The sequence below is a fragment of the Besnoitia besnoiti genome, chromosome X (assembly GCF_002563875.1).
Source record: "Besnoitia besnoiti strain Bb-Ger1 chromosome X, whole genome shotgun sequence".
In the NCBI taxonomy this organism is placed as follows: Eukaryota; Apicomplexa; class Conoidasida; order Eucoccidiorida; family Sarcocystidae; genus Besnoitia; species Besnoitia besnoiti.
Window position 1 is genome coordinate 987,618 of NC_042365.1, and position 22,382 is coordinate 1,009,999.

At 60.0% G+C, this 22,382-nt stretch overlaps 2 protein-coding genes across 2 annotated transcripts; one reads left to right on the forward strand and one right to left on the reverse strand.

Annotated features, from left to right (window-relative positions):
• BESB_016960 (RNA recognition motif-containing protein) lies at positions 1-2,705 on the forward strand (the record flags this gene model as incomplete). The annotated part of the gene is made up of 3 exons (XM_029360411.1): positions 1-862; positions 1,618-1,815; positions 2,497-2,705. The coding sequence occupies 3 exons, from the start codon at positions 1-3 to the stop codon at positions 2,703-2,705; spliced, it is 1,269 nt and encodes a 422-aa protein (XP_029216387.1).
• A 9,231-nt stretch (positions 2,706-11,936) lies between these two features.
• BESB_016970 (uncharacterized protein) lies at positions 11,937-20,588 on the reverse strand (the record flags this gene model as incomplete). The annotated part of the gene is made up of 8 exons (XM_029360412.1): positions 11,937-13,554; positions 13,909-14,582; positions 14,922-15,488; positions 15,937-16,071; positions 16,419-16,494; positions 16,784-17,241; positions 17,496-17,585; positions 17,874-20,588. The coding sequence occupies 8 exons, from the start codon at positions 20,586-20,588 to the stop codon at positions 11,937-11,939; spliced, it is 6,333 nt and encodes a 2,110-aa protein (XP_029216388.1).
• Between the last annotated feature and the right edge of the window lie 1,794 nt (positions 20,589-22,382).

Genomic DNA, 22,382 nt, shown 5'->3' on the forward strand with positions numbered 1-22,382 from the left:
ATGACTGGATCTACGGCGCCCGCGGGCTCCGCCATGACGGCGGCGTCTTTCCCGCCGCCTCGGGCGGCGGTTTTGGCGGGCGAGCCTTCTCTGCTGACTCAACAGGGGCGGCAGCTTTCTTCGTCCCCTGAGTCCGCCACCCCTGCGCCCTCTTCTTCAGGCGGCAGCGCGAGCATGTGTGGTTCGTCCCCCTCTCCCGAGCACCCTTCTCTCTCGTCTTCTCTTCCTTCTTCGCCGAACCCCGCGGTTATGAGTTCGCCGAGTGCAGAGGGCGGTGAGGCCGCCTCCGCGGGCTCGGGAGGGTCGCAGTCTCTCTACTCCTCTCCGTCTCCCTCCGCGTCGTCTGCCGGCGCTTCCGCCGTCTCTTCGCCTCCGCTCGCGAACGGCTTCGCGACCTCTGCTTCCTCACCGTCGCCGTCTCCGCCGACTGTGCGGCGGCCGTTTGGGTGCAGCGGCTCTTCTCTCTCTGCCGCCGGCGCTCGAGAGCAGGAGGGCGGGGGGGGCGACGTGGAGCGCGCGGGGGCCCGCGGCGGCGTCTCCAGCGCCCAAGGCGCCCGTGGAGGCGAACGAAGCACCGTCTACGGCGGGCTGCATGCGTCGCTCTTCCCGCCTCTCTCAGCGGCTACCGCGCCTCCGCCCCGGGCGCCGGGCGCAGCGGCAGGGGCGGTGGCGAACGCGCAGACCGCCTCTGAGCTCATTGGCGGGCCGCCGAGTCTCTGGGAGGTCTACTGGACTCCGGACACGAAGCTGCCCTACTTTTACAACGCCATCACGAAGCACGTTCAGTGGCAGAGGCCGCTGCCACCAAAGGAGTACGTGGATCGGCTGGGGAATCCCGACATTCCGGATCTCTCCTCTGCGCGTAAGTTCCCTGGGATCGCTCACGAGGCAGAAACCCCGGTGGAAAAGTGGGCGCGAGGGGTGCGCAGGTGCACCAACGGAGAGACGGTAGCAATAAGCGATTCAAAGAAAAAATCTGGCACGGAGTCGAAAGAGTGCGTCTGGCGGAAGACGCGCTCAGAGAAGCGTGAAGGGGAGAAAAAGGCAAAGAGGAGGGGGAGGGGTGGTAGCGAGCAGAAACACTGCAGACGGAGAGGCGGAAGATAGGCACCACGGACTCGAAGTCCGCGGAAGACGAAAGAGTGTTGCCAGTCGAGTCTTGCGGGAGACAGCTTCCGCCCCCCAAAAACGCAACTTTGGCGGTGCGGCGGAGCCTCCGGCTACCTTGCCTCCGTTCTGTCTCTCTCTTCGTCGTCGCTCTCTCGCGGACGCAGTGCATGGGTCAAACCTAAGCGTCTAAAAGAGTAGGCGTCGCCGCGTGGGCTCAACTCTCTGTGTCCGCATCTCGGGCGATCCCTCAGCTGCCGGTGCCGTCTGGATTCAGAAACACGCGGGTTTTTACCGTGAACGTCTTGCACTTGACAAGGTCAAAAGCACTCGCGCCTGCGAGTGCTTTTGACTGCAGAGGGTAGCGTCGGGCCTGGCTGAAGCTGCTGCTGCTGCGTGGGCAGCTGCACAGCTCGTGCGTGTGTGCGCGACTCCGGGGTCTTCGTGCTCTCTCTCTGCCCTCACTCACCCTGCGTGGTCGTGTGGCGTTTGTTCTTGTGTTTTGCTCAGCGACGCCCTTCCCACCCGGGGGGGTCTCAGGCGGCGGTCGGTCGGGCGCGGTGCTGTACGGCCCACTGGGCAGCAACCTGTTTGTGTACCACATTCCGCCGGAGTGGACGGAGCAGCAGTTCTTTCGGCACTTTGCGCCTTTCGGAAATGTCATTTCGTGCAAGATTCAGACGAACTCTCAGACTGGCAAGCGCAGTGGTACGTCGCGCAGTCGAAGCGGCTAGGAGGGAGCCAACGGCAAAGGCCCTCGGGGGAGCTTGAGGGCGAAACGGGCGGCAGTGTGAGCGTCTTTTAGACGGGGACGCGTCGCTGACGACCTCCGCTGATGAGAAATCCTGCGCTTCTGTCGGCGTAGAGTCACCCGTTTGTGGTGCCCGTGAGTGAATTGTCTCCTTGTCTCGCCTCTGCGATAGGGGGTCCTCTGTGTAGATTCAGCCCTTTCGCCGGCGCGCGCCGCGCCCCACGTGGGCTCGCCTGTTGACGGAGACTGGAGCTCCGAACCCACCTGAGGCTTTCTCGCCACTTCTCTAACTTCCCCGGCTGATGCCGAGCCCTCTTCCTTGTGCGCTTACTTCCTTCGGTTCACGCTCTTCTTATGGCTGTGAGTTTGTGGCCTTCTTTCGTTTCTTTCATTCTCTCGAACCCCCAGGATCTACGAGTCTCTCTCCTTCGTTTGCGGGTGCCCGCCTTGGTGTCCGCCATTTCTTTTTCTCTCCGAGGATCCTTTGCGCGTCTCGACCGATTCTTCCACTGCCGTTCGACGCCGTGTGCGCCTGTTGCTCGCGTCTTCTCCTCTGCGTCGCGTAGTTGTTTTCCTCCCTCTCTGCGAGCAGTGTATGCCTGCGTTCATCCTCACCTTTGGTGCGGGTTTGTCTTTAGGCTTCGGCTTTGTGAGTTACGACAACCAAGCGAGCGCCATTGCCGCGATTCGAGCCATGAACGGCTATGCAGCGTGTGGCAAGTTTCTCAAGGTGCAGCTGAAGAAGGGCGAAGAACATCTGCTTCCGCCAGATCTCGCAGCTCAGCAGACGTTTGCGCCGCATTCCTCCTCCTCTAGCGGCAGTGGTGCACATCCGTCGCATGCCTGACCGCGAGTTCAAGCCCGATGCCCGCGATATTTGATTTTCAGAGACACCGAACGCGCGGAGCAGCGCATGCGTTCGGACCCGCTCGGGACGCCGTCCTGGGTGACGCCGTCCTGGGTGGGCTGCGGTTTCCTGGCTAGTCCTCTCGTCATCTGCTGCAGGATCTAGCTAGCGTGCCTCTGTCTGCCTCTTTCTCTTCTTCCTCGGTGCCTGCCTGCCGTTTTCGTCTTCGATTCACACCCCTATCGTTTCGCTTTCCGACGTCTTTGTCGTCCATTCCACTGTAATCCGTCAGTTTTTCTTTGCGCTTGCCAGCCGTCTGTGTCGCTCCCGGCTGCTCCTGCTTCGCTTTTTCGCTTGCCTTGCCCCTCCTGTTCTATCCCGAGGCAGAGCGAAGCCGGCGAGCACACCACACAACACGAGGAATAGAGGAGTGCAGTCCTCGAGAAACGTTTTGAGGATTAGACATCTCGCCTGTTGATGAGATGAATCCCACCATTCAATGCGCGACGGCGAGCGTAAGACGTTTACATACAGATTTACCTGAATATCTTCTCAGGCTCGAATAGCGCTCAATTGCGCGCACGTATGCATACATTCGTTTGCGTACAACCACTGCTTCTGTAACCCTGCATCGGGGAGGCGCGGCGGAAAAGAGCACGCTTCGTGAGCTGTAGAATCTGCGGAGCTGACTGGCGCGAGCGGGCTGGGTGCAGCTGTACGGCAGCCTTTCTCGCGGCACATATATAGTCTGATGCTGTAGCAGGTCTAGCCGCGATTTTGTTGGGGGGGCCTTGAGCCGCGACACTGAAAGTCGGAGAGGCAAAGAATGGCGAGATATGTCACCATGGCTCAGCCACCGATTGAGCATCGCCGTGCTTTCCAGGCTCCACAGCAGTACAAGAAGTACAGGCAACGACAGGGGCAAGTCCCCCCCAGTGCTGCAGCGCCGCTACTATGCTCTGAACGAAAACGTGCATAGCAATGCACGCTATCGGGCATGGTTTGTTCCGCTGACTCCTGGCATATGCGTGGATGCTGCCACTAGGGGTCTTGGTAATCCGCTGGCCACGAGGATTGCCATCCTCCGTCCGCGCCGCCATCTCAAACGAGTCTGCGTGCCTAGTCCATCAAGTTCTGAATCCTGATAATGGCGCTTCCGCTCCCTGATCGCTAGTTAGCATGCACGTTCACGCTTTGGATACTTGGAGAGTTACGCTGACGGGCTACGGGACGTACTGCATGCACCGTGGGCATGCGTGAACGCCGATACACGTCAGTATCTCAGAGGCGTCCTGGTTTCAATGCGTGCGCATCCGTACCCTACCACCGTGTAATGAGCGGGTGTTCGTGCGGTCTCTCTCCCGCTGGACACACACCCGTGTGCCTGAGTTACACTTTACACCAGCTTCGAAGCGGTGGGCGTGTCCCGCCATTTTTCTCATCGCCAGCCGAGGATTTTGTTTGCGTCCGAAGACACTCCGCGAAGCGGCACAGTGGCAGCGAGGGGAAATGAATACCTCTTTTTTTCCTGTGAATCTTCTCTTTACTCGCTACCATACTATGCGCTCTTCCTCTTCAGGTATTGGCAGCAAGCCTCAATGCTAAGCCGGCGGTCATGCAAACGCACATAGGAAGAGTTAGTTACTTGCTGTAGTGGTATTATTCCTTAACAACAGCATTGATGACACACGACATCTGGGGAAAAGCCAGCGAAGCCATGAGCAGGCCAGTGAACTGTCGAATCCCCACTCTTCCGCGGTGACCTTTGCGTAATGGCGGAAGCCATCCATCTCATGGTGCGGATTCCCCCTGCTTCCCGGGAAGTCATGTAATAATTTAATGTCGCCTTGTCGTTGAGGCGTACGCGAGACGGTATAAGACAGAATCACAGGGCAGTTAGCCGTATATTCGCATGAAGGGTAGTCGGCATTGTTCCTCTAGAGGCGGACGTACCATGCGGATGTGTATTACAACGATACTCAGGACATACTGTACATATGACATAGGTATGTCATTCCATCCATTCACAGTCCCTTCGGGCCGGCGTCCCTGCTTGGACAACTCCAAAAATCTACTCTCAAATTCATTGGCCCGGGCTCGGCGCTGCGCGCCCGACGGAAGAGGTGGCGTCCACCGACACCGGAAGCGAGCTGGAAGTCGTGTGGCTCGGTGGAACATTCCTGTCGAACGCTCGGCGGACAGTCGCTGGTGATGTTTCTACTAGGACCATCTGGGTGTTTCGGACTTCTGGGGCAGTTCGTCTGCCGCTTATCAGCGACGAGACGACGTCACCGCCCAGAGCATAAACGCGCCCCTCATCGATACGGGGGTCATCTGGCACGACCTGTTCGGCAGCTCCGTCCGCGCGACGAGTGTCAAGGGCGGAGCCTCGCATGAGCGCAGGCGGCCTGCTTTCTACGTTAAGTCGTGGTTCTGAAGCTGGAACAACTCGTAGACTTCCAGACTGTGGTATCTGACGGCTTCCCCACATCATCCGGTGCAGTGCCAACCGCGGCGTTGCCAGTACCGGACGTCCAACGGTTCCTAGCGGTATACGCGGAGTCACTTCATCTCTACGGGGCCGGGGGGTATTCGGCAGGAAATGGAAAGGAAAACTGGGGCGAAGGATAGGTCCTGGACTTCCTGGCAACTGCGCGGCTATCCTGGGTACAGACCGTCGTGCTTGTTGTAACAGCTGCCGGAGCACAAGCGGAGGGGGCGGCGGCAGAAGCATGGGCCAGGGGTATGGCCTAGGCGCTCGGCTTGCGAACCACCGCCGACGGACAAGGGCAGCTTCACGTGACGATGTTATCAAGGTTGCCGATGCCCGCGTGGGAACGCGTTGGTCACGTGAGCCGACATCCGCGGATGCCTGAAAGCTGTAGCGCGGGCCAGGGAGGAAATCGAGGTGTCGTGGCATCGGTGCAGGCGGCGGTGCCGCGGTTGTCAACGCAGTAGATTTCGGTATCCCGTTCCACAATGGAACAACTTGGTCGTCGTCGCTCTCAGTGGCACTGTCCGCTAGGCGCCGGCTCACCGGGCCCCGCATGAAACGAGATACGGCTGTCAGGAGTTTGTACTCCACCCGGTAAGGCGTACACGCACCGTGCGCTCCTTCTCCCGGTGGCCGGGGGGGAAGTTGTAGATGAGAAAACGGGGCCGAAAGCCGCAGTGGTTGTTCGCCAGTCACGCTGGTGTCGCGTGACTCTTCGGACGCATGGAGACAACCCAGGGAGATGAAAAGCAGAAGTGCCCCCAGTGCCTGTTGTGTCTGCGGGGCTCCCGCGTAGCGGCATTTGCCGCGGACCGACACCGCGGCCATACAGAAAAATCTGCAGTGATTTGACTTGTTGTCTGCGTAGGTACAGGAACGCGCGTTCCAAGACTTCCAGGCCATTCCACAGGCACCACATGAAAAGAAGCCCAAAACCGAGCACGTCTAGAGTTGCTGGTCGCGCCTTGGTTCGCTCCTCGAAGCGACCGCTCGAGTGACTTTCGCATCTAACACAGGGACCTTTCGATGCGCGTGCATTCGGGATTGCTGCGCGAATTATCTTCAATCTCTTTGCTTCGGACACTGACAGAAGATTGTAAATACGAACCTATTGCCCAGCGTCGCGCACTACGTGACCTCCGCCGTATTCTGTGCTAATACGGTAACACCAAACGAGTGGATGTAAGCCATTGGTACCACACCCATGGAAACTGGAGAGAGAATCGGTGGGGGTAACGGCGAACGTTTATCTGCATGTGCCGATACGTCAGTTCTGCTGGGGCTCACTGGATGATTGGGACTTCTCGCTGTCAGATGACTGGCAAAACCACGGCTGTGGATTACATCATGCAACCACCGGGACGAGCTCAGACGAAGGGCGTTGAAGGATGCTCACAAGGTGACGCAACAGAACACGTGAGCGAAAATAGTTCTTTCACCACGACAACCACTTCGGTGTCTCATGTCGTTACATGAACGCGAGAGAGGCGGGGAGTATCGACAGACAACTAGGCAGTGGCAAAATTTCAGTCGCGGGCTCACCAGTCCCAAGATAGGCGGCGGCAAGATGTATGCGTAGATATACTTGCGCGTGGATAAGAACATGCATACAATAGTGATTACAATATCGCATATATACAATCGTCATGCAAGTGTATGGCGCCGCAACCGTGTAGACGGCTCCAGGTCCATCGGCTTTCCGGATTTTTTTTCATAAGATGCAGCATACTCGTCTACTTGTGATGCTTACGAGATAGGATGGGTGTTTGTGAGCGAAGGGTGAGCGGCTTCTCACGAAGACCGTACCGACGTCTCGAACCTCTCGTAGGTCGTATGTATGCAGCCCGATTTCTACGCCGCCAAACCAGCACCGTTGCAAGACGCCGAGCAGTTTGACTACAATGAGGATGACGAGTTGGGCATCAGGGCTGCCGGTGCAATGGCTTTGGTGTACTTGTATGCTGTGAACAGACGCATATTATTTGAAGACCATTTCTGTCTATACGGGATGAAGCGGCCAGAGCTCCGCTCCCCTTTACTACCATTCTTTCATAGCCATTCTCTCCGGAAGTCCACTGTCCAATCAGACACATCCCTTTCTTCTGCAAAATACAAGCATCCACACAACAGCGTCGCTGCAGCGGCATCCTTGCCCAGCTCTCCGGCGTCGTTCAGCGTACTGAGTGAGACAGCCTAGATACTTGGCAGTACACCTTCTGCTATGGGTCTCGCACGCAATGAACGTCGGCGCTTGAACAAACGGCGAAAAAAATATCCCGGAATTTGACGGTATGGCGGGCGAACCTGGCGAAATGGCGGCGAGTCCTCTTCGAAGCCCCGCTGGGCGACTGAGGAAATTGTTCACTCAATAGGTCACGGGCGAATTATGTTCAGAATCGGGGTCGGAGGCGTCATAGCGAGGACAAATGGAGTGCGCAGATGTGAGGGGCCGCTATGCTGTGAAGACGGTGCGCAAACTGGCTGCGGGAGCTGCACACGCGCTACGCCACAACATGTCCATCTTGGATTGAGTTGGTTCTGTGGCCTGCGCTCCGTGGGCCACAACGGAGCAGGCGACTGCTGAACATGTGGTCCTCTGTGGCCAGTTCTGCTTTCGTTCTTCAAACCGGGAACCACTCAGTGAGCCACGCTGGTACTGTGACGAGGGGAGACTACAAGTCGGTTCCTGAAACATGCGAGCTACCTTCACTGCAGGCTCTTGCCGACACAGAATTGTGAGCAGCGGAAAAATCTAAATTAGGGAAACTTGTCGCCATTTGCCTGGGACAGTGCGGGCAGATCGCTCCACATCGGAACAGCATGTATGAAAGCTCATTGCCATCAACCAGAGCTTGTATATTAACGGCCGTAGCTATGCGGTACTAACTGAATTCCCCCAACATAGCTAGCATGGAAGGAGTACGCCTATAGACTGTATTCACTGGAGCTGATGCGAGAGTCGACACTAGGCCCGTGACTGCGTGCAGGGGGATAGTTGGAAACGTTGAGGAAAATACGCGGAGGCTCGCGATAGTTGAGGGCTCTCGAATCGAACTACCAAGTTAGCACAAGACGTGGCGGCGTATCGCCCACAGTTTGTCTCCCTGATTAACGACTGAGCACAATGGCTTATTGGCTATTCTGCCACATACTCCCTCTAAGCGACCCTAAGTGCTCCTACTCTTTTTGTGCAGCAGCGAACTCGCTGGGTGTCGGCGACTTTGTTGAACACGAGGCTTTGCACTTACTGGGAAGAATTTGCGCTTGCACTCCGCCGATATTTCGTGCCCTCCACGATGAAGCGTCACGTCCCTCGTATTTGACGTAATACCCATGGGCACGTGTTAATCAATAGCCTTTCAGACGCTTCCTGTGGGTCTGGAGAAAATGCGGAAATGCGAGCGCGCTCTTGGTTTAACCCACACGGCAACAAAGGGGCTTGCGTAGTAGCGCAGGTTCCTGAGCAGCGAGCCCCGCGTTGGCTCTCCGGTTCGAGATCGTACAATAATAGAGTGGGTGTCTGTTCACGCAGCAGTACAACCTACGGCCGCACTGGTAGGAGTTGGGCGTGCGTTGAAACAAGTAGAGGTGATGGGCTACCGAGGGGATACTGCAGACGACGAAATCAACCGTCCTCACCATGCTTCTCTGCACACCACACTTGCCTGACTGCCGTGACTACAATGAACTGCCGGAGCGGAGTTGACTGAGGGAGCACGTGTGTAAGGACACACGCGCTGCCATGACAGATTGGGATCTCCGGCCGTACCTGAAAGTGCAGGAATAGAGTCCAACAGGAAATACGAATGTCTTTTCAGTGTATATCGACAAAAGGCATTCGAAAACTTCGACTGGGTGCCACCTCCACGGAGCCGAAGTACACAACAGACGGATTGAGATCGTTCGGCAGGAAGCTGTTGCGCTGCGACCTCCCGCGTAGGCGTCGTGGGGGTCTGTCGCGCACGCGCCAGGCGGAGTATTCTGTCTTCCGGCCCGTACACTAAACATGATCGAAAACCCTGAATCGTTATGTTGCTTGTTGTCAAACGCAAGCTACCGTGGTTTCGTAAAGCAGTCCGAGAAAGTGCAATTCCTACGTCACGACAACCGAGCACGCGGCCGGCACCACAGCTTCGTCGCTGGTCCTCTCGATCAGAGCGCACTAGCGGACGCAGCAGTGGAACGGGGGGAACGAGCGATGTTCGGTGCTCTTCACAGCGCAAATGACGAGAGCAGTTCGACCCGCGACGCGAGGTTGGCGGCAGCACACCGCGATAATGCGCCACAAGGATGCTGGCTCGCCTCTGTTGCGCCTGGCTTTCATGGGCGTGTGCATGAGGGACCAGAAGCGTCCCTTGCAGCAACCACTGTACGCCTGTGAACGCATAAAATATATATGCATATTCATTTATAAGAACAAAAGGCGGGGCAGCTAATAAGGGGGGGGGGGGGGGGGGCAGGCCCAATAAGCGCCAACGGGGCATTGCGCGAACACTCGACACGTCCAAAAGACACGCGCAGTAGTTCAAAAAAGATTAGAGGCAAAAATAACTCATGCTGCCAACTCAAGGACGTCGATGTGCTCTTGTCTCCATCCCATGGGTCTTCGTCGGCTACGTGTGCCCGCGTAAATCGAAAGAAGTTCTGAGTAGTCAAACGTCTGATCCTTGTACACACACATGGACATCCATATTTCGTGCATTCGATGATCCCCCCGGATGGACGAGGGAAGTTGCAACTTGAGGTGGAAGCATTTGTGCAGAGAATATGGGGTGTATCACTCACCACGTGTCTGAGTGGATGCGAAGTGGTGTCACCGCATGCTAAAGCAGTCTGCAAACGCATATGCGTACGCATGCAGGGAAACACGCTACAGGAATGTCTGTCTTGGTTTCATTCTCGGTCCAGATGACAACACGTTTTGTGTCTCCTTGTCATATGCCTCTTCTGGGCCATGGCTCGTTGAGGTTTGACAACTGGACGGTGGGCTAGTGTAATACCGAAGCATCCGTTGCGTACACACAGTCTACATCTCGCGTATCTTGCGAAGCGAAGAACATCTGTCTGCCCGCAGACACAAATACACGCCTCTCATACACTGCGATGTTATAACCCTTGGCAGCGGGCCACCGCGGGAAACAATCGCACGTGGAAGTCGGCAAGCGCATACCTCCGAGGTTCCGCTCCCAGGTCTGGAGTTAGCGCTCCTACATGGCGGCGGCGCTTACAGGCGATGCGTGCAGACGAGCCGAATAGGCGCAGACTTGACACTGATGGGAGAACCTTCCAGTACTCATTCAGCGGTGAGCTGACGGAGGCGCTTCCACCACCGTACCTGGCGGTGAACGAGTGTCTGAGTTGACATGCTAGGGACGTGCACCGGAACCTATCTTAAACATTCGCCAATGAGAAAGTGATATCTCGCTCTAGACCTGCGCCAAGGACGTTTCATCTCGGATAAACTACAAAACTAAACTTCAGTGTGGTTCCTGAGGCAGCCCTGGCTACTTCATGCCAGCGATGGGTGCCTAGTCACTGCAGCACCTCCCCACCGAACCCAGCACCTCCAACGCGAGAGTGCCCACGCGCGTCGGATACACGGTGACACGCACGGTGTGACTGCCTGCGCTTGCGTTGATTGCACGGTGACTCTAAACAAAATACTAACGAGCATATCGGTCCACAGGGATGTAGGTATATATACACTGAGATATAAATGTGTGAGGAGCGTGGATGTAAAATAGTGCTAACAACAAGAAGGCGACTACCCGAGTGAGTGTCGCCCCATCACTGGCGCACGAATTCAGCTGCTAGTATGCAGCTACCCATTGCCGCATGCGTGGGGTCTGATTTCCGCGTCCCTACGTCACAGGGATGCCGCCGACAGCCTCAAGGTAGCGTGGCGGACTAGGGCACCCGCGCGAAGGCGAAGTATCCGCTCTGTGGCAAGGCAAGCTGAATCGATGCTTCGCTGCCTGTGCCCCACTGCTACATGCAACCAGGGCAGTGCTCGATGCTGCCTGATATCGTATTCGATTGGCGCACCTTGTCCAGTGTCTTTTATTTCCACAAGCAGCTTAGGTGGAAGGACGAACGACGGAGAGAGAAAAAAAGAGACGAGACGCGGGACCTACTGATACCATTACAGTAGCCTTACCCATGAAAACAATCAAGAATGCAGGAAACCGTTTCACTGGTGTGGGTAGTACCTAACCACCGACAGGAAAAATACGCGCCACAAACTGTGAGCACAGATTCAGAAGTTCCTTCCCAAGCCGCGACAGAAGACGCACACGCCCGCCCAAGACGAACTCTCTGCTGCAACGACGTCGCGTCTGTGCCACTACGTCAAGCGTCAATTGGCCTCCCCCGGAACCCAACACTGGAAACGGGCTTTGTTTGATCTCGTCACCTGCGCGTGGAGCGCCTGACGTGCTCGACGGCTTCCCCTCCACGGCTGCAGTAGATACCATCTTGGAACTCCTCCCTCGTTCCTTGCGCCAGAGCGTCGTATTGCTTTGCTGGCTGCACGTCAGCCTGCCATTTGCCTACATCTTTCTGCCGCAGCCTTGCCTGCGCTTCCAGATTCTCTGCCAGTTCGGGAGACAGCCGACAGCGCACAGCATAACAGCGAAGCCTGCTCGTCTGATGAGGATCGTCTCACGCGAGACGCGCCGTCGGGGCGTTGACCCCCGCGGCGCCGAACTGCCACGGCGCGAAGATCGCGTGTGTCTCTGCTAGTTGCGAACCTCGGCGCGCACCAAGTCCTCCAGCGCATCCCACTGGCTGCACATCCATATCGTTTTCTTCGAGATATCCCGAACATGCGGCCGCGCGTGGGCGCCTCCGAGAGAATCAGTCGCGCTCTGGCTCTCCGCGCCACCGCGTCCGTCCGCCGTGGAGACGCGGTCAGGGCCGACCCGTGCGCGCCCAATTAGCGGCTCCTGCGCGGTGTGCGTGGGGAGCACGCGAGATGTCACCAAATCCAGGGACAGGGCCATCATGAGGGAGACAGACCCCACAGTCTCGACAGACACGATCAGGCCAGGCTGGCGCGCCGCTACCCCTCTTCTCCACTTGTCCAGCGCTTGCTCGGCACGCGCAGCAAACGCTTGCTGGTCTTCTCGCATGCGTGTGACGAGGCCAGAGGCGGACGACGCACCCGCGAGCGCAGCGTCACACGAGGCTGCAGGCCGCGACACAAGGGAGGCTTGACGATAGAGAGGCCGGATGCTGGAGCCGGACTTTGCGTCTCCCTGTTTCTTCGCCTTTTCCCGCTCCGCGAGGGACCCCACGCGTGGATCGCCGTCTCTCTCTGCCTCCTCCTCCTCCTCCTCTGCGTGTCTGGGCTCGCCAAGAGGTGCAGGAAGTATACAACCCGTGAGGAAACGCAGCGTGCCTGTCGCTGTAGCTTTGGCGCGGATATCGTCGCTCGAAACCGCGCACTCCGCATCCGCCCTCCGGAGCTTAGTGCCCGCAATCCATTTAAACCGCGCACACGGCTCCGCTGTGTGCATCTTCAGTAGCTCAACAAGGAACACCTTCTCCTCATCGCGGACGTCCGCCGCGTCTTGTCCTCTCCTCTCCGATTTGGGTGTGGCCCCGGGGGCCGCGGCGCCGCCAGCGCGACAGTCTACTGAAGTCTCTTGTGCCTGCGCCTCCGCGCTCTCTGTTCCCTTCTCGGTGGAGCTGTCCTGCGGCTGGGCGCGGGCGCTACTGCCTCCGGCGTCTGATTCGCTCTCCGGAGCTCCGCCAGGTCTGAGAGTCGACGACAACGAAGAATGCCTCGCAGGCCTCAGCGGCTCACCGTCATCGCGCCCCCGCTCGCCATTTCCACGTGTCTCAGCCTCTGCAGAGTCCCTCGTCAGCCGCCCACCCGTCTCCGGCGTGCGCCGCACATCTCCGAATCCGCCTTCGTCCCCCGGGCTTCCGGCGTCGCCGGTCGTCCGCTCGGCCTTGCGCGAGACTCCTGAGGCCGCCAGAGGAGAGAAGAGCGATGAACAGTCCACAGGGGGCGGAGGCGCTCGCTGCAACATTGCGCCTGCAGACAAAGTGCCAGTGGGACATCGCAAGCCTTTCCCTTCCGCTGCCGCAGAGCTCTTCGCCGCTCGCACTGCGCCTCCTGTTGCCGTGGCGCCTGCGTCCTCGAGAGGCGACGCCACGGCGCAGGCTAAAGCGGTCGCCACCGAGGAAGAAGGAGGACGGCGGAGGAGGAGCTCGCCTTCGTCACGCCACGCAGCCAATTCAGCCTCTTCAGTGAAGAAAAACTGCCGGCTTCGAGGTTGAAAACACGCCGCCAGGTCGCTCTCGTCATCTGAGTGGCGCTCCAGGGTCGAGGCGCCCGAAGCGAGGCAGCTGCGGGGGCCGAAGGGACACAAGGACACAGCCGCGGAAGACGCGAATAGGGGAGGCCTCGACAGCAGGACCGCGAAGAGGCGGAAGGACTATTCATGCCGCGAGCACGTGGCCAAGAACGAAGCATGTGACAGCATTCATTCAATGCAGAGGCACACGCCAATGCATGTATATCCACAGGCATGCGCATGTATAAGCGTATCTGCGGCGCGCTAGCGGCGAACGCCAGTTCCATGGTACGCGCGCGCGTGGACAAAAAGCCCCTGTCTCGCGCAAAGTAGTCGTCCACGCACTTTCACAGATATGGTACAGGGCTGCCGGTGCGCGGGCGCCCGCAGATTTGCCTGAACTCACCTCGAAAAGGGGCGCGCAAGCAGATGGGAGAACGTCCCAGGGTCATGCAGAGCGCCACCGTCGAGGCCGTGAGGCTCGAGCGCGAGTACCTCTTTCGAGGCAGAAGCGACGTCGTCTAGGCGAGCGGCGGACCGCTCCGCTCCGCGTTTCGCGTATTGCGTCTCGACTTCTGCGCAGGCGGCCTCCGCGATGCCGCCCGCTGCGCAGGCGCCGCAGCCGCCGCTCAGCGACGGCAGGAAAGCCTGCGCGGGGGGCGGGCGCGAGGCCTCGGCGCGTCGCCCGAGGCCTTGCGACGCCGGAGGAGTCCCAGGGGCCGCGCGCACCTGGCGCAGAGTGGGCAACCCCGCGGGGAGGAGCGGCGACGCAGAGGCCAGCAGCTTGAGGAGGGCGGCCGAGTCAAGCCCGAAGTCCAGCAGCAGCACACGCGTCAAGCAAAGGGCACACAGCCGCCGCGCTTGCGCGCGCAGCATCTCGCATGCAAGCGACTCCGAGGGGGGGAAGGACCGGAGGCCGCCCTGGAGACCGCAGCAGGGACGGAGCCGCACGACGAGGAAGCCGGCAGCGAACCCGCCGCGGGCGCGGCGCGCAGGTAGATGTGCAGAAGAGCTCCTGCCAACTCGGCGAGTTGAACCGAGTAGATGAGGAAGCTCGCAAATGCGAGGGCCGCTTCCCACCTGCGAAACACGCAACGCAGCGGGAAACCCCCCCCCCGAAGTGAATGCCGACAGCAAAAACCAGCCCACGGGACTCTGCGCTAAAGCGACGCAGGAAACGCGCAGATGCACACCAAGACAGTGGATGAATACCGCGGCTAAAAGCACAGCACAGCGCCTCCGCCGCGATGCCATCCGAGGGTTTAGGGTTTCTAAGCGAACGCCCCGACGAACGAAGGAAGCGGGCAAAAACCCTCACGACGACGACACAGAACTCGGAGAGGCGAGGGAGACCGGACGCGCGCTTCTTCCCGTTCTCCACGCACCTGCCGCCGCGTGCAACGCCTTTCCTCACCTGACCACGTCGCTGCCTGGAAGACCGATCGCAGCGGCATGCGCGCGTTCAAACGCGGCTGCAGCGGCCACCAGGACGCGCTTCCACGTCGGGCTCTCGTGCGGGGAGTCTGCAGGCCGGCCTCGGCTTCCCTTTTCGCCTTCCTTTGCTTCGCTCTCGCGCGGCGACACGCCGAGGGCGTCGCGCACGTATGCCGCGAGCGACTCAGGGAGAGAACTGCCGGCGCCCTCCGCGACCGCGGCCGAACGAGTGCAGGCCCCCCCGTGGATCAAGGCCGCCTGCGACACGAGCGCCGAGCCAAATGAGATGTGCGACGCCAGTGGGGACGCGACCAGAGGCGAGGCGGGCGGCGAGGACGCCAGCGAAGAGGACAGTGAGCCCGACGAGGAGCCCGTAAGAGACGCTGGAGGGGATCGCACAGCTTCGCTTGAAGGCGACTGCGGCACTAACGCGATCTTGCCGAAAGTCGAAAAAGACACCGGACGCTGGCGCGGCTCCCCGCGGCTGTCGAGGCGCGACAGCCGTGCCTTTGTCGGAGCCCCCGAGGCCGCCCGCAGGCACGCACTCGCTCTCTGGAGGCCACAAGAGAACACAGAGACACGCAGACGGTCACAGAGAGGAGACGAACGGCGCAGGAGTCAGGGTGGTGACAGGCGAACTCACGCATAGGCAATATTCGTGCTGCCTACTCTCTTACGCCCCAACAGCTTCTACACCAATCCACATGCTACCCTCTGTACACACATATCCGTAGATACTTGCATATATACATGTAAAAATATATATTTATACAGGCCCGAGTTTACATGTTTGAAGAGTGTGGGACTGCAGCGCGGACAGCTGCGGAAACGCGCGAACACTGGAAGCATCCACCCCCCCTCCCCCAGTGTAAATGGGTTTGTCGCTGAGGCGGACGGCGGTCGCGGAAGAAATGCCTCCGAAATCCGCTCGCTACGCTGAAGCACAACTACGGCACTCTGTAACACATCTAGAGGTTTCATTAGAGGGCGCCCAAGGTACCTGAAGCAGTTTTTCCTTCGCTTCTTCCGCGACGAATTCGGCGGAGGGAAAGATCCAGAGAAGCTCAGAGCTGAAGTCGAACGCTTCGCCTTGCAGGCAGGCGAGCGCCGCCACGACGCCGCCCTGGGAAGCGGCCTGCAGAGGACGGATAAAGACGGATGAGGAAGAACAGGTCAGGAGAGTCAACCAAGGCGGAGAAGACAGGAGAGACTCTCGCGCAAGAGTAGGCGCCGATCCAAATAGAGCGCGGGAGGGAATCGCGACAAACGAGGGCGAGAAAGCGCGACACAGGGTGGGCGACACGGCAAGCACGAGAGGAGGAAAAGCATACACAAAAGGCGCAAACAACGACACACTAGTGACAGCACGCGCGAGAGGCAGGACCGAACAGAACGCCGCGAAACGCGAAAAGCACAAGACGGTAAGCCTGAACCCTAAAACCCAAGAGACTCTGGTGTGTTGGGAAACCGCCCCAGCCTTACTCTTTTTGCGGAGTCGCAGAGGGCATCGAGCAGAAGCTCCGCAACCTCGATGACGTCGCAGCACATGTTGATGCAGCTGGAAACAGCACCAGAGATTCAGAACGTGCCATCTGAGCGCCTCCTTTCAAAGCGTGCGCTCGTTGATATCCCACACACGTCCGAGCCACACGGCCTTTTCCTTCCGCGTCTCCGGCGTGGGTGCGGGTCCGCAGGGCTCCCTCCAAGTCCGCCGCGTCTCCTCGTCCCCCTGCGCTTGAGCAGCACCCTCCACGTCTGGCGCGTTCAAGGCTTCAGTTTGGGTTTGTTGGTCCTCCCCCCTCCCCTGTGCGCACAGAGGATCCTTCGCTTTCCACGCCTCGACTCACCTCTCGACGCTCTTTCGCACGACCTTCCTGGTGGTCGCGGCAGCTTGAATCTGTGCTTCCCTCCACCAGGGCGCGAGCCTCGCGTCTTCTTGTCTTGCGCCTTCCGCGTCCCCCTCGCGCGGCGGTCCGTCCTCTCCTCGCGCGCCGAAGCCCAGCTCGGCGTCGAGTTCGCTGAGTTTCCGCTTCGCGTCGCGCAGCGCGTGCACCTCCTCTCGCGTCCACTGCGTGAAGGCCGACCGCCACGCGACGACTTGTCTGAGAAGAGACGGCGCGCTGCCGCCCCACGCGTCAGCCTCAGGTTCTAGCAGAGACGCGACCCCAGCGGCGCGAGCGCCCGCTGCGGACGCTCTGTGCGACTCGACGGCTGCGCGGAGGGCTGCATGAAACAGCGAGAGCGCCAGAGCGGCGTGCCCGGTGGTCGCGAGGACGCTAGCCTCCACGAAGAGCGTCGAAAAATGCTGAAAAAAGGGAAAAACATCCGCACACTCGCGGCACGCAGCTCTGCAACACAGCCGGCCGCTCGAGGCCGCCACACACAGAGCGTCCGAGACGCTCCGGGAGAGCCTCGCGGCCGCGAGACGCGCCGGCGGCAGACATGTAAAGAGACAGAAGGGCACTCCGGTGAACAGCTCACGATGGAGGAAGCCAGAAAAAGACAGAAAACACATGAAAACAGTCAAACAGCAGCGTCCGTCGCGGCAGGATCGCTTACAGTCGTGCGGAGCTGGTTAGTGAGGAAGAGCGAGCCGAAGGGCCGCGGCACGACGAACAGCGCCAGCCGGGTGAACTGCGTCCGAGTCATCTGATACAGAAAAGACCGAAACCACAGGCACTTCTGAAATGAACACAAGTCTCTCGCAGCTGCAGAAGAGGCAAACAATGGCGAACAAGAGGGCGCGAACATGCCACAAGAAAGTGGAAGCCGCAGCACGGACTCAGCCGCGCACATGCCGCATGAAAAGGCATAGTGGAAGCAGCAGGAACACTGCGCAGCGCTTTGATTGAAGAATGAGAAACGGGCTCGACAAGAAACTCGCAGGCGCGGCGGCGTCGAGGCCCAGCCGCACAGAAGCGGAAAAAGTTTCCTTACGTCGACGGCGAGTTTCGCAAACTCAGCGAGGCTGACTCCGGCGGACTGCTGAAGGAATCTCTTTTGAAATGCCCGCAGTGTCTCCCCTCCGAAGGAGCCGCCCACAACAAAGACCTCCACGCGCTCGCCTGACCACTCCAGCGGCGCCCGCGTGTCTTCGGAACTGGAAAGAGAAGCGGTAGATGGCGGAGCGGCGAGCGACGCGGGCGAGGCCCCCGCTGAGAAGCAAGGCGCCCCGCGAGTCGCCTTGGGGCGTAGGTACACCTCGAGATACGAAGCGAGGACGACGCCGTGTACGTACTGCTGCTGTAGGAGCGCCTCGTGCTTGCTCAGTTTCCCCCCAGTTTCCTCTTCTCGCTGGCGCAGAGAACTCCGGGCTTGCGGCGCCGTCATGCGCTCACGGCCGCGGTCTCTCCTGCCTGCCGCGACTCCAGACTCGTCGGCGTCGCGGGCCGCTGCCGCGTCCTCTCTGAAGCCGGGTTGGTAGCTGTAGGCGAGTGGCAACCAGTCAGTCAACTCGAGTAAGTCCTGCCGGCATTTCTCTTCTTGGCGCCTTCTCCGCAGGTCCTCCACCCGCCTTTCTTCGCACTTGTCGCGGCTGTTCGCTGCGCCGAGCCACGAAAGCAGCCGCGTCCCCGTGAGGCCTTCCGGCGCGCGCGGTTGCCCTCCAGCGCCCGCGGGCGGGGCCGCAGCAGCGCCCGCCGCCCCAGAGGTGAGTTGCCGGCGCATGCGGTTCAGCGAGCGGCGCTCGTACCCCTTCTGCAGCAACGCAGCCATGGTCGTGAGATGGCCGCTCCTGAAGGTGAGAAAAAGGTGTGGAATCACCAGACAGAGATGCACGCCGCGCGGATCGGCACCCGCGGGGACCGGCGACACACACGCAGACTGAAACATCGGCGCGGAAGCGGCCCAGGCCGCGGCCGCCTCGCCACCCCACGGCGGGGCGACGAGGCGCGTGGCCTGAAGAGGGCACGAGAGAGAAGGAGCAGAGGCAGGAGGGGGGCACGACGCGAGAGCTGGCGCCGAGCGCTCCAGCCAGCGGAAGAGAGCCGCCCGCATGGAGGCGATGAAGGCCGCACGAAAGGGACAAGAGGACGAACTGGGCTCCTCTTCGATTAAGTCGAAAACACGCAGCGAGTCTTCCTCTGCTCTCCTCGCGTCTGCGTCGCCCTCCTCTTCGCCTCGCGGTGCGTCCGCCGCGCCGTTCTTGAGACCCTCCTCGTGCTCGGCTCGAACGCGCTCGCCTGCGAAGGCGGAGGGAGAGCTCGCGGCGTCGCTCTTCTTGGAGAGGCTGCGAACCTCGTCCTCCTGCGATTCGCAAGGCTGCGCCTTGTCCCGCTGGTCGCGTCGCGGGGCCTCTGGGTCTCTTCTGACCACCCGGTTGCAGCCGAACGCAGGGCGACTCGAGGCCGACGACGCGGTCGCTTCTCTCCCTCTCTCGCTCTCGCGAACGAAAGAGGGTCCGACGGCGGGTGTGCGGGCCGCGAACGCGCCCACAGCCCCGCCTTCCTGCGCGAGGCGCGGGGTCTGGACGGCAGCCGGCGCGAAGGGCGGCAGGGCGGCGTCGTGGGCGCTGCCGGAGGCCGCAGACGGGAACGGCGGGAAGAAGAGGGACGCGACCGCAGGCGTCGCCGCGGGCTGTCGGTCGAGCAGCACAATCGGCGCGTGCAGTGGGAGAGACACGAGGGCAGGGGGCAGCAGAATCGCAGGACCCAGCACGCGGCGAAGTGCCGAAACGGCGCGCGCGTCGCCTCCGTAGAACGAAGTCTGGGCTTCCAGGCCGCCCGTCGCCGCTGGCGAAGAGGCGAGACTCACGCGCGAGGCAGCATCCGCACACAGGGGCGGCGACGCCGACGAGGGAGGGTGCAGCGCGCAGCGCAGCGCAGGCTCGAAAGAGAGAGAAGACGACGGCGGAAGCGGAAGGCGCATCGGTGAGAGCAGCCCCGCGGTGGCCTGCATCACGCAGTCGAGTACGAAGAACTGAGCAGTGAGTTCGTGGCAAGGCGCCGTCGCGGGGAGAGCGGCGTCGGGCGAACCAGCGAGGAGAGAAAGGAAATCAGGCAGAATCGAGGAAGCCATATGCGAGGGAGCCGACGGCAAAAATTCCTGACGAGAAGCGAGCGGGGACGGACCCGAGCTGGGGAGAGTCTCAGAGGCGGCGCGCGGCGGGGGGGACGAGGGCGAGGAGACCGAAGAGAAGGGAGTCGGCGGCGAGGGAGGCGCGGTGGAGAGGTCGGACGTTCCAACAAGCGACGCCCGCGCGTCTTGCTCTGCTTTTCCGGTCAAACCTGCTGCGGCAGGCTGTGCCGCCAGACCTGCGGAAGACGTTGAGAGAGGCTGAGAGAAAGAGGAGCAAGCCGCAGAAGCGAACAGAGAAGACTCAGGAAAGGAAGGGGCGGCAGGGGAAAGCGCAAGGGTCCGCCCGAGGATCTTCAGGCACGCGGTCGCGGGGGAGGTTTCTTCATCGAAGAAAGGCGAGGCTGAGGAGAACGACGACCGCTGGACGGCTGAGAACGCTGCCGCAGCAAACACACTCGGCTGCGGAGACCGCGCGGCAGCGGGCCCCGCATCTGCGCCCTGCTTTTTCCCGCTCTGAGAAGCCACGTCCAATGCGCTGGTCGACGCTGCAGAGGGAGTGGCGATGCTCGAGGAGGAAGAAGATAAGGAGAAGGGAGATGGGGGAAGACCCCCGCGAACAGCTGCAGAGGGACGCATTTTCCAGGTAACGGAGAGGAGACGGGAGGGCAGAAAAAAAGCAGGGGCGCAAAGGATGCAGACGACTCAGCGAATGCGTTTCAACGTGACGTGGGCGACGCTTCGTATGAAAGCGTGAAATGAACCCCCGAACCCGCCTAGATGATCTCTGGAACGGCCGTGTGCCGCCCTCCCTCATACGAATGAGAGCTCTGCTCACCGAGGCGCTTCTCCAGGAAAATGTATTACATGCTTAGATGACTATACAAACCGTAAACATGTACATGGTAGACAAGGGCGCGCGGAACAGGTACCTCCAACCCAGGCCAGCCCTCGGGCTCGTGCCGCGCTAGATGGCGACCGGAACACGCACGCCGGACATGCTTCGCAGGCAAAGAGACACGGACAGACGATGAAGGGACAAAAAACTGGGAAGGCAAGGATGGAAAACCGGGAAAAGCGGCTTCGGATCGAGACCGAACAGACGAAAAGCTGAGGAAAGGCCAAGGTGCCACACAGCTGGCGAACAGCGGGCCCGTTCCACAGTTAGAAGACCTTGGCGGCGAAATCGATTGGAAGGAAAACTGGACTGGAGGAAACAGTCGAAAACAGAGCAAACAAGACAGCTGAACTGTCCTTTCTTGACTCCTGTACACTTTTGTCCCAAGTAGAAAGTACACTCGGGACATAGCACAACGGGCGCCGGGGAACCTCACTGGTAGGACGGAAGCCCTCGCGTCTTGGTGGCAAAGCTGAGGCAGAGAATCGGGACGGGACTTTCACATTCTACTGAGAAAACGCCTTCCTCTGAGTTGCCCTTCTCTTTGTGTCCCTTTCTTCTTATTTTTTCGGGTGTACGTACTCCACGAGCTTCACTGGCCGCAGTGTACAGACACCGCACGCTTGCGCATGTGCACTGTGGCGGGCCCGAAACTCAAGGTGGTTCCTTTTCCTAAAAAAGCCACGACAAGAAACAAATTGTTATTTATATTTGCGGAGTTAAAGTCCATGTGTAAAGCCAAGCGAAAGAACGTTTTCCTCCAGCCGAGCAGCATCGCGCAGGAGGCGCGCAGCGCCTCGGTTTTCAAGACAACGCTGCTTAAAGACCTCCGGACACGGGAGAGGCGGGAGAAGCTAGGAGAGAGCTCACTGCATGCCCGCCGCTGCCCTGCAAGGCCTCAATCGCGAGTGCCGAATATTTCTCCCCTGTTCAGTCTACTTAAGAGGAGAAAACACCTGGAGAAACGCTCCTTTTATAAAGAAAACGATGGAGTAAGACTTTGAATCCCACCGCGCTCTTTCTGGAGGGTCGTCGCCGCGCGAAGGCTGGCCGCAGCGCGGTCGCTTGAAGGCACACGGACGTCCGGAGGCCCTCTGGAGGGCCATCTATTCTCTGTCCGCCAGACTGTCCGTCAGGACAGACGAAAGAATCAAGCTGCTGCTTCTGAAGCCGATACCGCCCCGCCGTCCCCCTCAGATGGTGCTCACGCTTTTCCTTAGTTCGTTCGCCTCGATATTTGGCGGCGCTTTGCCGTCGGTCCTCGCGCTCCCTCGGCAGTGACGAGAGAAGACGAACAGCTGCGCCCATCCGCGCATGCCACTCCCTGTGCTTCCCGTTGCTCCTCTTGCTTCTCACCAGCTTTTTGTCGCTTTCGCCTCCCGAGCTACTCGCTGTCTTTTTTCTTTCTCCTCCTGATCTTGCTGGGTTGTCTGCAACCTCGTTTGTTCGTTTTCTGAGGTTTCGCTGCCGGATTTTCTCCTCCTTGCGCGCATGCATCGAGGCCCGAAAAGGATCTCGTTTCATTCGTTCCTTTT